At 39.2% G+C, this 17,433-nt stretch overlaps 1 protein-coding gene across 2 annotated transcripts in view; it reads right to left on the bottom strand.

The window, feature by feature from the left end:
• Positions 1 to 1,288: 1,288 nt before the first annotated feature.
• LOC126092104 (transmembrane protein 234 homolog) overlaps positions 1,289 to 17,433 on the bottom strand; it is a 31,871-nt gene continuing 15,726 nt past the window's right edge. For both annotated transcript variants that reach the window (XM_049907535.1, XM_049907536.1), the window contains exons 4-5: positions 3,817 to 3,909; positions 1,289 to 1,452 (exon numbers count right to left, since the gene is read on the bottom strand). In XM_049907535.1, coding sequence (XP_049763492.1) covers positions 1,358 to 1,452; positions 3,817 to 3,909 — 188 coding nt within the window. In that variant the 3' untranslated portion in view covers positions 1,289 to 1,357. The remainder of the gene's footprint in view (positions 1,453 to 3,816; positions 3,910 to 17,433) is intronic.

Below are 17,433 nucleotides of genomic sequence, written 5' to 3'. Positions count from 1 at the left end.
TTTTGTGCTCTTCCCTACTTCTCATATTAGGAATAAATCATTTTGATGAAAGTTAAATCACTTGATCTACTTTATATTCTGGGCAATACAATCTGCAGTCAGCCATAAGAAAAAGTGCTGGTAGTTTAATGTTACAGACAAGAAAAATATCTAACAAAAAAGCTAAATGTTTGCTAAAACAATAAATCTGAGTAGAGAAGTACTTTCAGAGGCATATTTCCCACAACAGAAGTTCCTGTGTTATTGTATGCTCTTCCATTGTTTGTCAATGAAGCAGCAGAAATGTGATTTTTTCATTAAAATTATTGGAAAAACAGTGGAATGGAATGGTAAGCAAAGTCGATAACAGCAACTTGTAGACATGCTACATCATTTCTGGTGCATCTGCACTGCAGTTGTCCAATATCAAATGCAACATCACTTTATCAAATGATGCAACAGGAGTATCATCTTAGTAGCCTGGTTGTTGCCACATGTATGGCAACATAGCTCTTTACCTGGTGCAGAAAGTTGATTGTAAGTACATGATGAAATATCAGTCGAGGGTTAACAAATATTGTTTAAAGCAAACATTTAACTGTGTGCTATAAAATTTCTCATTTATTACTCTTCTGAATTTGCTTGTGTATTACATAGTATTGCTTCTTATGCGACGTGTCCTTCAGTAGATTTTAGATTCGTCAACCTGTAAACTACACTCTCTGGTAAGTAGTTGTTTTGGAATAGAACAGCAATATTCTCAATGAAAGAGCAGCCTTTACAAAGCATACACTTTTTTCTTGGCTGAGGTCAGTGGAGGCTGCAGGAAATGGGAGTAACAGGCTCAATGCCCTTCCCACACTGCAGCTCTGAACTTTTGCTTGTGTTGCATACAAAACATTTATACTCACTGCTGGAAATGATTTTCCTTTTCAGAGAAGTCATAAGTAATGCTACCATAGTACCTGAAAATGATTTACCACCTTTCTAACACCAGCAGCTTAATCAAAGCATGGAAGAATGTAGTACAGCATTCAGAAAAGCTACTACAGTGCTTCTTCACACAAAAGTGTTTGATTCCTAGGGTTGACAGTGAGGGGATATAGTCCACCTTCACTGAGGAAAAGGCAGAATGTCCAGACAAAGCCAAGAAAAATGTGTACCTGTACAATATGCATAGTGCCCCCCCCCCCCCCCCCCTACACACACACACACACACACACACACACACACACACACACACACACACACAACAAAAAAAATCAGGAGAGCGTAAGGAGATGACAAACTTCAGAATATTAGATTAATACGCAGTAAAGAAATCTTTTATTTTATACCGTCCCATTTATGAAACAAATACAAAAATGATACCACAGCTTCATCCAGCACCACCTCCTCCATTTTGCATGAGGAATTTGTCCACACAGCAAAGTGATATTCCACACACTATCAATGTACTGCCACACACGGTCTCTGTAGAAATAAGTTCAATATTGACTAGCAGTAAATCAGCAAGCAATGTGAACAAGTATAATTTTAAAGCTATAAATATCATTTGTATCACTATCAAATTCTTCTTCAAGTAACCCTGTGTGGAATCAAACATGTAGTTCCAACAGAATAAATATAGGATAATATACTAACAGTATAAAAACACACTTAAGAATGTGGATTTATTCCAATCTGTGAGAGCCCAGGTATCTCGTATTGACATAATTTATCTTTGTAGTTTTTTAATGTGACTGCAGAACTGCTGCTACTTCCACTCTAAAAGCTAGATTGTGTACCATCTCTATTTGGATATTTTATTACTCTTTTCTGTGTAAAATTAACAGAACTTAACTTATTGACCTTAATAAGTTCATCTCTCTCTCTCTCTCTCTCTCTCTCTCTCTCTCTCTACCCCCCCATCCCACCCCACCCCACCCTCCCAGTTGGTACCAACCAAAGTTGCCTTTGTGTAGGCATTTGATTAGGTGAGCTTTTGTTCAAAGCAACACAAGAAAATAGTAAATACAGAAAGGAAAACTTCAGAAACAAACCACATGTGAAAGAGGTGTGTGTGTGTGTGTGTGTGTATGTGTGTGTGTGTGTCAGAGTGTGAGAGAGAGAGAGAGAGAGAGAGAGATATGAACTTCTTAATGATATTCTACACACTACAATAGTGGGCGCGCGCCCACACACACACACACACACACACACACACACACACAAACTGGTCCATCAGCGCTGTGTAGGTGCACATTGTACTAGCTGTCCGGGATTGACATTCTGTTCAAGTATGGATTGCAGGAAGAATGGTATGCATTGTGGGAAGAATGATTGTGACATCTCATTGAATCGGGTGTACTGCCGGTGGCCTGCGTTTTTCTGCAACACAATATTTTAACATCGTACCTCGGCGTCTTCATCAGGTGCTTCCTGTGACTGAACTTTCAGCACGTGATGAAGACACCAAGGTATGATGTCGAAATATTGTGTTAGAAAAACACAGACCACCGGCAGTACACCCAATTCAACGAGATTTCACAAAATCGCCAGGAAAGTCTAAGAAATTAAGAATGATTGTGTTTGGCTCTCTCTCTGTGTGTTGTAATTATTCTAATCTTGTCCTCACAATCCCTGCTTGAGCAGTACATAGAGATTGTAGTATATTTGTAGAGTCATCATTTACAGGCGGTTCTTGAAACTTTGGCAATACGCTATCTCGGGATGATTTACGTCTATCTTGGAGCGTCTGCCCCACAGGTCAGGCAAACCTGTGACCATTCATGCTGCCCCTTTCTCTGTATGTTCAATAACCCAAGTTAGTCCTATTTGGTACAGGTTCTACACACTTCAGCAATATTCTAGAATGGGTCACATGAGTGATTTGTATGCAATCTCCTTTGTAGATTGATTGCACTTCCCCAGTATTCTCCCAATACCCCGAAGTTTGACTGGGTCTATGTGATCATTCCATTCCATGTCCCTACAAAGTGTTACACCAAGGAATTTGTATGAATTGGCCAATGCCAACTGTGACTCATTGATATTATAGTCATAGATACTACTATTTTTTCATTTTGTGAAGTGCACAATTTTACATTTCTGAACATTTACAGCAAGTTGCCAATATTTTCACCAGTTTGGAATCTTTTCCAGACCTGAGTGAATATTTATACAGCTTCTTTATAGACAACTGCATCATCTGCAAAAAGTTTGAGGTTCCCATTATTTTTGTCGCAAGGTCATTAATATACAAAATGAACAGCAATGGTCCTAACACATTTCCTTGTGGCATACCCACAGTTACTTCTACATGTGATGATGACTCTCCATGCAAGATAATGTACTGTGTCCTATCTACCAAAAAGTCCTCATTTCAGTCACAAATTTTACTTGATACCCATATGACTCTTTACAATAAGTGTAGGTGTGGTACTGAGCCAAATGCTTTACAGAAGTCAGTAAATATGGAATCTATGTGACTGCCTTGATCCAAAGCTTCCAATACATCATGTGAGAAAAGTATGAGTTGTGTTTCACATGATTTATGTTTTTGGAATCTATGCTCTTGATTAGTGCTGATCATGGAGCGCATTTAACTAAGCCAGAGATTTCACATTCTCGAAGTCTCTGACTTGCTCTGGTTGGACAGGACTTGTGGGAAGTTCAAATACATTGAGCAGGCTGCTGTTTTCATGCGACATTTTTGTTATATTTGGATATAAAAATCTTCAGAAGCTATATATGTGTGCTTAATGTTGATATTCTACAGTTTTTGTGTGTCATTACTTTGAGGCATACTTTACTTTGTGGTATAATGAAGCTAAACACTTCTGAAGCTGTACTCACTGGCATTGGGTAAGCTTTCTCCCAAGATCCAACCTGTAGCTGCAGTGAACACAAATGTGAGGGAATTTGCTACTGGAACTGCCAAAGACATTTCTGAAACAATGGATTAGACAAATGAAACATTCAATAAAAAGTACAACTGTTCATACAAAATAAATATCCATCAATTTTACTGGAATGTAATGTTGGAAATAATTGCCCCCCCCCTCCCCCCCCCCCCCCCCCTTCCTATGTTCACTGAAAAGAGCAATCCAGGAATAGAGGTCTTCCTCCTACAATGTAATACTGATCAAGTATCTCATTAAATTCCTAGTGTAACATGTGATGTCCAGGCTTGGATGAAAGCTGTGGACTAACAGCAGTTAGGCAATGCGTTCAAAATATCTGACATACTTCTACAACTGAATATTGCTACTTTAAGTTTGCTTTCAATAAGGTATTTTGTATCATAAAGACTTAACTACTTTTACCATACTATGTACACTGCTGATAAAATATGGAATATTAAGTATGATGGAAGTAGTACTGGGAGCTGACCAAATAATATATAAAGTATTTTATTGAAAAGGAAATACCTCCAAATGTTTTGCAAAATTATATTTACTTGGTCACAAACTAGCTTTTGCCTTCTTAAGCAGTCTTCAGGTGTCACCTGACATAACTGAATAAATATAATTTTGCAGAGCAGTGGGAAATGTTCCCTTTATAATACTATAATCTTGTACTTACAACTACCTATCAAAAAATTTAATTCATCTTTAATTAAAATATCATTTCTGGTCGAAGTGGGAGATGCAGGACAGCAAAGAGGTAGGGAAAATAACTATGAAAGAGGTACAAGGAGGTGGCTACACAAATGGAAATTGGGAAATCACCAGGGCCTGGAAATGTACCAGTAGAATTTCGTGTGGCCTAAGTATTCTGTATGAGTACCTAAGCATGTTATTTAATAAATGTATGGAAAAAAAAGGGGGGGAGTAAGAAAGTGTGTAGCAATTACCATGGCAGCATTATCACAAGTTCAATCAGCCAGGCCGTAGGTGAGGATTTTCAAATAAAAAATGCAGAATGTTTGTAAATCAAGTGGAAGAACAAATTGGCTTTAGAAGAGGCAGGTCAGTGTAGATAACATTCTTACCCTAAGGCAAATCATGGCGAAGAAACTGGAAAGGAATTGAAGCAGTCGTTTGGTCTCCATGGATCTGGAGAAAGCATATGACACAATGCCCCTAAAGCTATAGTTTGAGGTGCTGTGGTCAGAGGAATTGGCAAAAATTTTTGTAAGAAGTATCATAAACCTCTATAAGTCAGCAGAATGTGTTATTAAAGTGGGGAAAAGAAATCTGTGGATAGGTCTTCAGAATAACTAAAGGATTGATGCAAGGATAGTGGATCTATGGTGCAGAAAGTGCATGGGCATGTGAACTGAAGTAGGGAACCACTGTATGTAATACTTTCCTGCACTGATGACCAGGTCATTGAAGCAAATGATGAAGGGGAGGAAGTTTTTGGAAGAGTATAAAAAGTGAGGCTCAAAAATTAATTTTGAGAAGATGGAGTATCTATGTTGTGGAGAAGAGGGAAGTAAATTGTACATTGGCGGCGTTTAAGTAACTGGGTAGCATTCTATCATGATGTATATTACTGACCTTGCTGACAATATTGATAGTAATCTCGGACTTCTTGCAGATGACAGAGGTATCTATAATGAAGTACTGTCTCAAAGAAGCTGCATATCAGATCTCGATAAGTTTTCAAAGATTGGCATCTCATTCAAAATGTTCAAAAATGTAAAATTGTGCACTTCACAAAGCAAAATAAATGTAGTATCCTATAACATCAGTTGGGCAACTCATGCAATACACATTGGTGTAACGCTTTGTAGGGATATGAAATGGAATGATCACAAAGGCTCAGCTGTGGGTAAAGCAGGTGATACACTTCAATTTCGGTAGAATACTGAGAAAATGTAATCAGTCTACACAGGAAATTGCTTACAAATCAGTCATGCGATCAATTCTAGAATACTGGTCGAGAGTTTGTACACGTAGCAAATAGAACTAACGGGGGATATTGAACCTGTACAGAGAAAGAAAGCATGGATGATCACAGTTTTGCTTGATCTGTATAGGAGAGTGTTACAGAGATACCGAACAAACTGAACTGGCAGACTCTTGAAGATAGATGTAAACTATCCCGAGAAAGTCTACTCACAAAGTTTCAGGAACTGGCTTTGAATGACGACTCTATAATACAATCCCCTATGTACTGTTCACATTGGAATCATGAGGACATGTTTAAATTAATTACAGCATGCAAAAAGGCATTTAAACAACCATTTTTCCCTTGCTCTATATGAGAACAGAATGAGAAGAAACCATAATAAGGGGACGGTGAGACATACCCTCTGCCATATACTTCACAGTGTAGATGTACAGGGAAGATGTGATAGAGACAGCCAACGGAGCAGGCACGGAAAGGCAGCTATCCAAAATTTAAGTCCTATACCTTGGTCTCACGGAAATGAGTTTAAAGGATTTATATAAATCCAAGGTGGAACCAATAAGAAGCTATGGGACTGAGTACTGGGAACTCATGGAAAGTAAAGACTTACAGCTTCAGAAATGAAATACTTGAGAAGAGCATATAGAATTTCCCTTCTTGACCTAAGAAATGAGGAAATTAGAGAAAGGATGCAGACTGATTATAGTATTATGGATAGAATAGAACAACAACAGTTACGATGGTTTGGGAATGTCAAAAGAATGAATGAAAACAGATGGCCCAAGAGAGTACTTTCATGGCAACCTCTTGGAAGCAGAAGAGGATGAGCAAGAATAATGAGAGCACTATAACCTCCGAATCTTGTGAAAGATTAGCTCAGCAATATTTGCTATCCAGATACCTCCAAAATCAGACATCAGTGTTCAAAATCTTCCTATTTCAGTTACTTCCATTCACTGATGTGCTATGGACTCATCTTCTGGGGTAATTCACCACTATTGAAAGAAGTATTTCATTCAGAGAAAAATGTCAGAGTTGTATCTGGAATTTCTGCAGGAACTCATTTAATCTTTTTACCAAGTAGGGATGTTGATAACTATATCACAATATCTCTTTTCAATCATGACATTCATGCTTCACAAACTCTCAAAATGAATAACATCACCATCACAACACAAGAAGGAAATGTGCCATATAATGTGATCTGAAGAATCTGTCTAGTGCAAAAAGCAGTAAAACACGCTAGCACAAAAATCTTCAACTCCGTTTGAAGTTCATTTTGAAAATTGAAGAAACCACAGGACAGTTGCTTGACCCACAATCTTTTATTGTGTACACAAGGGTTTTGGAACACTTACAGTTCCATCATCTGCTGTAAAAACTAAAATCACTTTATCATGTGAGGTCATCCTCACCCCAGAGTTGTCATGGAACCACAGGTTCTGGGTCAAAAGTGTGAAAGGGACAAAAATTCCATAACCACTACTCCCCCCGTGCTGCGTGATCTGTTTGTGATCCTGGTGACACAGCACAGGGGGAATAGTTGTTATGGGATTTTTGTCACTTTTACCCTTTTGACATGGACCCTCTGGTTCCACGACAACATTGGCATGAGAATGACTTCAGATGATTAAGTTATTTTATTTTTTTACACCAGATGGAACTTTGAGTGTTCCAAAACCGGTCATGAATACAATAAAAGATTGTTCATTTTTCAAAATGGACTTGTACACTTGCAGCTGTCCCATAAGGAGAACACAATTCCAAGAAGAGAACACAATTCCAAGAAGTATTAAGCCCATAGGGGGTACTGACCGATTATTTAAATGTAAGTTAAAGGAATTTTTGCTTAAAAACATTTATATTCTCTATATGTATTCTGCAACAGGGACAGATGAGACTATTTCTCATATATTTGTGTGTTTTCCCATTTTAATGTCTCTTGTTGCTTTAATCACACCTTATAAAACACTTTGTGTTCTGTAAGTTATGAAAACGGTCCTTGCACTTTCTTGGATCATGTCTGAAATTTATATTTCAAACCTGAGGGTGTGATTGTTAATGTTTCTTGTTAACCTCTGTATGTAATTGTTAATGATGTGAACACAATAATGAATTACAAGTCTTCACTCATTCCAGTCCAGATGCTATTATGTAATATGGAATATGCAACACAATACATAATCTGCTTTTTTTATAATTCTGTAGTATATCATGTAAGGGCATCATTCTTGTTTGGTGAGCTAAATCTCTGTCAGCCATCAGCCTCTGTTGGTGAGGAGATTAGCAAGTCACTTATTTAGCTATCTTGTTAGTTTTCATAGTTTAATTCTTAAGTTAGTAGTAGTACAATGGATAGGGTGTATGTGTACTGTGTGCAGATGCAGGAGGAGCTGGCCACAGATTGCAAACAGCTGAAGACACATATTGCCATGGTCAGCTGTCTGCAGGCTGTTGCCTCGGGGTGTGGCGGAAGTGGAGTAACTGATGTCAGTTGTTTCACCCATGGGCTCTGCTATCGAGGCACCTTCCAGCATACCTGATGTGGGGGATCCACACTCACTGTAGAGTGAGTGGTGGGTTTTTACGTAACTGCATCACTTGAGGCAGTGTCAACGTGGAGGCTGGCTGTCTGGCTTTGCCCATTCACTCTGTAATTTGACAGGTAGCTGATACTTCAGCAGGGTCCGATCAGGCACATGGGTGGGAGTTTACTAGTTATTGGGAACTCCAATGTTAGGTGCATTATGAAGCCTCTTAGGGAAAGAGCAATGAGGGCTGGAAAGAAATCCAATGCACACTTGGTGTGTCTGCCTTGGTGGTCTCCTCCAAGACTTAGAGGCCCTACCTGTGGCTACTGAAAATGCAAGATGCAGTAGTCTGCAAGCTGTTACTACAGTCAGCACCAATGAGACCTGTCGTTTGGGTCTGAGGTCATCCTCAGTTTTTACAGGTGGCTGGCGAAGTGATGAAGACTGACTGGTCTCACTCACAAGGTGCAATCAGAGTTCACAATTTGCATCATCATGCCCAGAGTTGATCGGGGCCCTTTGGTTTGGAGCGTAGTGCAATGTTTCAAGCAAAGGCTCTGTTGATTCCATGACATTCATGGGTGCAGATTTCTGGATCTGCATTATGGGCTGGAAAGTTGTACGACTCCCCTTGATCGGTCAGCAGTGCACCACACAAAAGAAGTAACTACTCAGAAAGCAGAGTACTTGTGGAGTGTACACGAGAGATTTTTAGGCTATGCAGTAGTTTGAGGTTATCTGATGGATACTTGCCAGTTGATAAGCAGGAAGAGAAATCAGATCGCATACAAAGTAAGGACACTTCGACTGTCAAAAGTGTAATGGAAAATTGTCGAAGTATATGTAACAAAGTTCCTGAACTTACTGCACTGCAGAGAACTTGTGGCATTCAAATTATTCTCTGAACCAAGAGCTGGACGAACTGAAATAGTAGGCTCCAAAATATTTTGCTAGGCATGGGACACACATGAAAAAGACAGATTATACACCATATGAGGGAGAGGGTTCATGGCTGTTGACAAAAATATTGTGACTATTGATTGCAAAACTAAGTCATCTGGATGCAAGTAGCAGATCTAGGTGAACCCAAGTTAATTATTGGATGTTTTTACCAGCCACCCTGTTCTATGTCAGCAGAGCACGAATACCCAGATCATGCAGTATTACTTGGAGGCAACTTTAGTCTACCAAGTATAGACTGGGACATTTATGAATTTACTGCAGGTGACATTGACAGACAGTCTTGTGAAACACCTTTGAATACTTTTTTCAAAAACTGCCTTGAACAAGTAGTTAGACAACCCACACACAATGGAAATATTTTAGACTTTGTAGCTATGAACAGGCCTGACCTTAGTGTGAGTATAGAGACGGAGGTTAGTGATGATGATGATGCCATAATAGTGATAATGGTTAGTAAAGTTGATAATTCCATCATGAAGGTAAAGAGAGTATTTATGCTAGAAAATGATGATAAGCAGTTGATAGCATGCTACTTAGACAATGAGTGGACATAATTTCATTCCAATATGATAGACACAGAGGAATTACAGGCAAAGTTGAAACTGACTTAAATTGCTCTCTGGAGACATGTGGATGAAGGATGGAAAAGACCCTCCGTGATTCAATAATAAAGTTTGGAAAATGCTGAGGTAGTGGATTGTTGCATTATTGGTTAAAAAAAGAACACACAAATATAAAAAAAGCAGAAGTTCATGGAAATCCGTGTGTTTGTAAGAAGATCAATGCATGAAGCAAACAGCAACTTACACTGTCATACCTTAGCAAAAGCTCTTGCCAAGAACCTGAGAAAATTTTGGTCACATGTAAAATCATTTCTACTGCTGGCAACGTATATTTTGCATAAGGACCTTGAATATCAGATGGGAGAAATTAGGGCTTGTACGGAGGCTTATAGACAGTAGTTCTCCCTTGCTCTATTTGTGATTGGAACAGTAAAGGAAATGACTAGTAGTGACACAAGGTACCCTCTGCCATGCACTGTACAGTGGTTTGGGGAGTATGTATGTAGACTTTCAGGGTGACACAGAAAAACAGGAATATTTCCACAATCCAATAAAACTAGAAACGATGAAGGAGAGAAAATGCTCTCATAATAATTGAAACTTTACAACTTTAACATTTATGAAACATTGATGGCATTTGTCATTTTTTTCGGCTGTTGAGAGTCCTCACTGACTGCTCCTAAATCTCTGTTTTAACTCATCCAGGGTTCTTGGTTGAGTCATGTAGACTTTGCTCTTGAGGTAGCCCCACAAGAAAAAATCACAAACAGATAAATCTGGCAATCTAGGGGGCGCCATGGAATGTTACTGAATCGTGAGATCACATGGTTACCAAACAATTCTTGCACATATGCCACTGATTGCTGTGCAGTGTGTGATGTTGCTCCGTCCTGCTGAAACCAGGCTTCTTTAATGCTTGGAAAGTTGTTCAATGCAGGTGTAACAAAAGTTCATAACATCTCCACATAACGATTGGCATTGACAGTTATTGTGTTTCACTGTTCATTTGTAAAAAAATACGGTCCGATAATTCCATGTGATGAAACATGACACCATACTGTCACTTTACTAGTGTGTAAAGGGCGCTCATGAATATCATCGGGATTTGTGTTTGCTCAGTAATAGTAGTTTGGTTTATTCAAATAATCTGCGAGATGAAAAAGTGCCTCACCCGATATGCACTACTTGTTTAGAAATTTATTGTCATTGTTTATTTTTGTTATCACTTATTGACACAATCCTAATCGTAACCAGTAATCATTGTCCTTCAATTGTTGCACCATCTGTAGTTTGTATGGATGAAATTTTAAATCAAGATGAAGAATGCTGCAAGTACTCTCCCGAGACATTCCGATCACTGCTGCTTGCTTATGAATTGAATGCCGTTGGCTCTGTAAGACAGACTTGCATACAACACCAATGTTCACTGGAGAATGCACACTTATTTGTCATTGTGTTGGTTTCTTCTTGAGGGCAGATCCAGTCCCTTCAAAGTTATTAATCCAACATTTTATCATGTGTTTTGATGGAACAGCATCATGACGTCCTAAATTATAAAAACGTCGAAACTCCCTCTGCACCGCTACCAAACTATCATTGTTTTTATAAAACATTTTTATGGCTAACACATGCTGTTGTCCATTCCACTGATCCATAATTACTGAAATGGTGGACTGTTTACTTGCTAACTATCACAATTCGCAGTGCTGCCACCTGCCCATGGCTGCCCCTACTCATTTCAAACATTACCGTTATTCTGTGTCACCCTGTATAACCTTCCCAGTAAAGTAATGGCTTCTACAAGTTTCATTGATCACATAAACTGTAGTTTCTGTTGTTTCCATTTATTGCTTCTAAATTTCTCTCAGCTTGTTCGTTAGTTTGGAGTTAAATTTTGTGTCTGCAAACATAGTCACATTACTGTTAAAAAAAAAAAAAAATCATGTTTAAAAGCAGCAAAGTGCCAGTCAAGTTGGAAGTCATTTTCTTCCACCACACTGTAAATATCTTAGTAGACTAATGCTCCAGAAAATGTGGGTTTGTGGTCTTTATCAGTCATCACCAGCCTGTGTTGCTGCCATAGATGAATCTTTCATAGAACTTGCTATCTGTTGCTTTTACACCACCGTCTTTCAAAAACTGCTGTGCAAAGCATTTATTAAAGTGTCATCTCTTTCAGCAACAAATTCAAACTATTCTTGATGAACAACTTTAACATACACTTTCACAGTCTAATACAACAGCGATTGCAGTTATATTATTCATTAATACCCATGATATACCACAATTTGCAACTGTTTGGTCAATTTCCTGTAGTCTAGCCTTCTTGACAGAGAGAGAGTTGCAAAACCAAATACCTACAAATATCTTAATTTTACATATTCTTGATAAGTGACCTATCTTGGCACAAGAAGAAGGCAATCCTCATCTACACCGAAGAGCCAAAGAAGCACACAGAAGTTCCGCAACACGATGAAGCATGGACTCGAGTAATGTCTGAAGCAGTGCTGGATGGAACTGACACCATGAATCCTTCAGGGCTGTCCATTAAACCGTAAGAATATGGGGGGAGGGGGGGGGGGGGGTGGAGATCTCTTCTGGACAGCACATTGCAAGACATCTCAGATGTGCCTATAATGTTCATGTCTGGGAAGTTTGGGGCCAGCGGAAGTGTTTAAACTCAGAAGAGTGTTCCTGGAGCCACTCTGCAGCAATTCAGGATGTGTGGGGTGTCACATTGTCCTGCTGGAATTGCCCAAGTCCGTCGGAATGCACAAGACATGAATGGATGCAGGTGATCAGACAGGATGCTTACGTACATGTCACATATCAGAGTTGTATTTAGATGAGTCAGGTGTCCCATATTCCTCCAACTGCACACGCCCCACACTATTACAGAGCCTCCACCAGCTTGAACAGTCTCCTGCTGCTTGAACAGTCTCCTGCTGACGTGCAGGGTCCATGGATTCATGAGGTTGTCTCCATACCCTTACACGTCCATCTGCTCGATGCAATTTGAAATGAGACTCGTTTGACCAGTCAACATGTTTCCAGTCATCAACAGTCCAATGGTGGTGTTGACGGGCCCAGGTGGGGCATAAAGCTTTGTGTCGTGCAGGGTACATGAGTGGGCCTTCGGCTCAAAAGCCCATATCAATGACGTTTTGTCGAATGGTTCACACAATGACACTTGCTGATGGCCCAGCATTCAAATCTGCAGTAATTTGCGGAAGGGTTGCACTTCTGTCACATTGACTTCAATTGTTGTTGGTCCAATTCTTTCAGGATCTTTTTCTGTCTGCAGCGATGTTGGAGATTTGATGTTTTACCATATTCCTGATATTCACAGTACACTCATGAAATGGTCATATAGGAAAATACCCTCTTCATCACTACCTCGGAGATACTCTGTCCCATCTTGGCTCGTGCGCCGACTATAATGCCACATTCAACATTACTTAAATCTTGATAACCTACCATTGTAGCAGCAATAACTGATCTAACAAACTGCACCAGACACTTGTTGTCTTACACGGGTGTTGCCAACCACGGCGCCGTATTCCGACTGTTTACATAGCTGTGTATTTGAATACGCATGCCTATACCAGTTTCTTTGGTACTTCAGTGTATAAGCAGACTGGTGTGTAGCACATAGACACACATAACAGAGGGAGCAGTTGCCTGGGCTGAGAGAAGTGGTGAGGGTCTAGGTAAGGATGCACAAGTCAGAGCAAGGGGGGGGGGGGGGGGAAGGTTAGCAGGATGGTGCAAGACAGGTCTTTGAACATATGTCTCAGCAACTGCACAAGAAGAAGAAAGAAGTTCAGAGGGTAGAGTAGGTATGAGGGGGATCCCCATAAAAATCCAAAATAACATTGCCATGGGTGGAGCTCGTGTAGTATGCATTTCTGCCCGTAGACGAGTATAGCACAACTCATTGCCACTTCAGTGCTGCCTATTGTTGACCTGGCTTGTTCTGTTCATCTGCAGTGATTGTTTTTGCTAGTGCTGTTTTGTTCGTGTTTTGTTTTTTATGATGGCAAATTTAAGTGAACAATGTGCAGCTGTGAAATTTTGTTTTCTACTGCATAAAAATCCTGCTGAAACTGTTTTAATGTTGAAATAGCTTACCAAGATGACACTATGGGAAAAACTCAAGTGTAAGAGTGGTTTGCTCAATTTAAAAATGGCAACATCTCAATTAATGATTAACCTTGTTCTGGATGTAAGTCCATCATCTGCCCGAATCAACAAAAATATTGGAAAAAATCGAGAGCTCGTGCTTACAGACTGTCAACAGACAACTGATCAATTGTCAGAGATTAGTGGTTTATCTTGGAGCTTGGTTCAGTCAGAAAAAAGATTTGATTTATGGCAGTTAGGAGACTGATTCTTTCACCTGCATCAGAAGTCATCTCTGTTAGACAGTTTTTGGCTAAAAATGACATGGTTCCACTGCCCCTCACACTTTACTCATCTGACCTGGCACCGTGTGACTCTTTTTTTTATTTCTACACGTGAAAAGAGGCATGAAAGGACACCAGTTTGTGGAAGCAGTCAAGTAAAAAGCAAGGAAGGAGCTGTCAGCTAAGATGACTATAAAAAATGTTTTGAACAGTGGAAGCACATTGGGACAAATGTATTAGTTGTAGTGGAGAGTATTTTGAAGGGGATAAGGTTGTTTAGTAAACAATTTGAAAATATATAGCTTTTAAAAATTAACTCCATTTTTTAGGGTACCACCTCATAAAATACATACATAGAGAGGCAGTACACAATTTGGACAGGGAAGGGGTGGTGTGAACAGAAGAGAGAAGGGAAAAGCTAAGGAAAGGCAGTGAGAAATAGGTTAGGAGAGGTTCAGGTCAAGGGAATTGTGAGAGGGCAGCATATGCTGGAGAGACAATTCCCATGTGTGTAGTCCACAGAAACTTGTGCTGGAAGCAAATATCCAATGGCCCCCATAGTGCTGAAATCAATTGTGTTGTGGTGTGCAGCATGTTCAACAACTGGATGGTCAAGCTGAAAGTTTGTCAAAGTTTGGCAGTGGTCATTCATGTAAGTAAACAGCTATCTAGGCCTACCTGTCATGCCCACATAGAATTCTGTACAGTAACTGCAGCAAAACTGACACACAACATGGCTATTTCCACATGTGACTCTGCCTTTTGTGGGTAGGAAATGCCTTTGGCAGGACTATAGTAGGAGATGGTGTGTGGGTTTATGGGGCAGGTCTTCAATCTGGGCGAACAACAAGGGAATGACCCACAAGGTGCAGTATTGGGATGAACACAGATATTCTGTAGGTTGGCTGGGCTGTGGAACACTAGTTGGGGTGATGTGGGTAGGATATCTCATCTCCTACAAGAACCTTCAACGTTTCCAATTCCACCTGTCCTTCACCATCATCAATCTGGTCCATCATATACAATCCAAGCTCAAAGCATGCTTCACAGCCTCTACTCCGTTCACAAAATCCTTTTACTGTTTGACCGCAACTTCTTGAGTGCCATCGCTGCAATAGAAATGTCTGCCCTTCAACAGTTGGAACAGCATGCTACTCCTCTCCTATGCCTGCATGGTATTACCTGTAACCAAGAAAGATCCTACCAATCTGATCTATAGCTCCCTCACTGTGGCTTGCTGACTTACTTCCACATTCCCAAAAACTTCCTTACACCTTCCATGAAACACAAAGCTCCCTTAACACTATTATCAACTTTTCTGCCAAAATTCTGATCCCTGCATAAGTTTGAGTACTTTCTATATACCACATTTTTAGCCCAAACCCTAAGTTCAACCATACTGGACTCGTAAAGGATCTTCTTTCCTTTCTTATTCTCTGCAGTGGATACATTTCTTCGCCATGCACCCCACTAATAACAGTCAACCAAATCTCCATACAAAACATTGTTCAATCCCTTGCTGTACTTTGATGAGTCTGACTCATGAAAACAAATGCAGGCCAACCATAAACATAACAAGTTACACATGTGAGAACAGGAGTTGGGCCAAATGTAAACATCTGGCCACACACGCAAGAAAAAATGTTCTGAACAAGTGTAAACATCATGAGTGCATCCCATGAGACAAAACCTTGTTAGTTATAATTGTGGTTTAGTTCTTACCATTATGAGAATTGGTCACAATTTATTAAATCTACATTACGCGTGCTAGTGGTTTTGTACCCTCATTTTTGAAGAAAAATTTAATAGACCTTTACATAATGTCAAGAGTGGGGTGTTCACGCGGAAATAGTGACGAAAAATCCAGAGATAGAGACATCTTTGTACAAAAGGGAAAGTGTGCAAAGCTTTCAATTGCAGATAATGATAGTAAGAGAAAATGCAATGCCTCAATCATGTGTATGATGGATCTGGCAGGAAGTGAAAAACGCACCAATCATTTCGAAATATTGTGAAACTTGTGGCATAAAAGCCTCTATTTCAAATCATTTAACTGAACACCCAGGATTATTAGAATTATTTTTTATTATGCTTGATAACAAATTGTGGGAAATACTTTCCACAGAAACAAATCCCTTCACGTCAGATAACAGACCATGAAGGGCACAAGGCAGAAAGAGGACACTTGATACCCTGTTGTTTTTGACAAAATGAAGGCCAACTATGCACTGTGCATCTTGATGGCTCAAGTCAGAAAACTAAACATCCAAACATATTAAGACTAGTAGCACAAATGTGAATATTTTTTTAAAAACTAATGTCTCTTAAAATATTTAAACAAATTTGGATTTTCTTATATTTTTGCAAAAATGAAACTACTGACAGTACCAACCAGTTTTGAAACATAAGATCTATTATTTGGCCTGAAAAAGTTAAAGAAATTCACATACCAGATGAAAATGTCAGATAGACAGGTTTTAAAGAAAGATTAAGTATATTTAGCATACAAACAATCTACTCTTTCAAAAAAAGTGAGATTTGCATTAGAAATTCACAAACTACCAGAGGCAAGTACTGGTTATTGTTATTGTTTCAAAATATTTCCTGGCCAGGACAAAACTGATAGCAACAGCAGTACATCAGAGAATGCCTTCATTAACTTGTCAATTTTCATAGTGAATAAGGAATATACTATGTTCCTTGACAACTGGGACTTTTCTCCCAACCTGTTTTTAAAATTACACCACGAAAACATAAATGTTAACAGGACAGTATGCAAAATATGCCAAAGAATATTCAAAAACTAAGAAAGGAGAATGTTTATGAGAAAATTGTAACAATTTGTTGGCTCTGAGATCAGAATACAAGCTTGATGTGTAAATGATATTAATGAAATAAGACACTGTAGAGAGGGTTGAACACACAGACAAACAGTTAAGAAAAAAAATGAAGCACCAATGCATCATCGAATACAATAAGGGAATGGGCATAATAAATGATCAAGATCAAATGTTGGCCTGTCTCCCAGTCATGAGAAAATTCCTCAAAGGATACAGGAAACATTTTTGTATATATAACAGACATGGCTCTGTTCAATACGTACATTATCCATAAAACAATACACAGTAAAGAATGGAAAAATATGTTGAG

Source organism: Schistocerca cancellata, chromosome 7 (assembly GCF_023864275.1).
Source record: "Schistocerca cancellata isolate TAMUIC-IGC-003103 chromosome 7, iqSchCanc2.1, whole genome shotgun sequence".
Lineage (NCBI taxonomy): Eukaryota > Metazoa > Arthropoda > Insecta > Orthoptera > Acrididae > Schistocerca > Schistocerca cancellata.
Note: the sequence above shows the minus strand (reverse complement) of the source record. Positions and strands in the feature narration are given on the sequence as shown.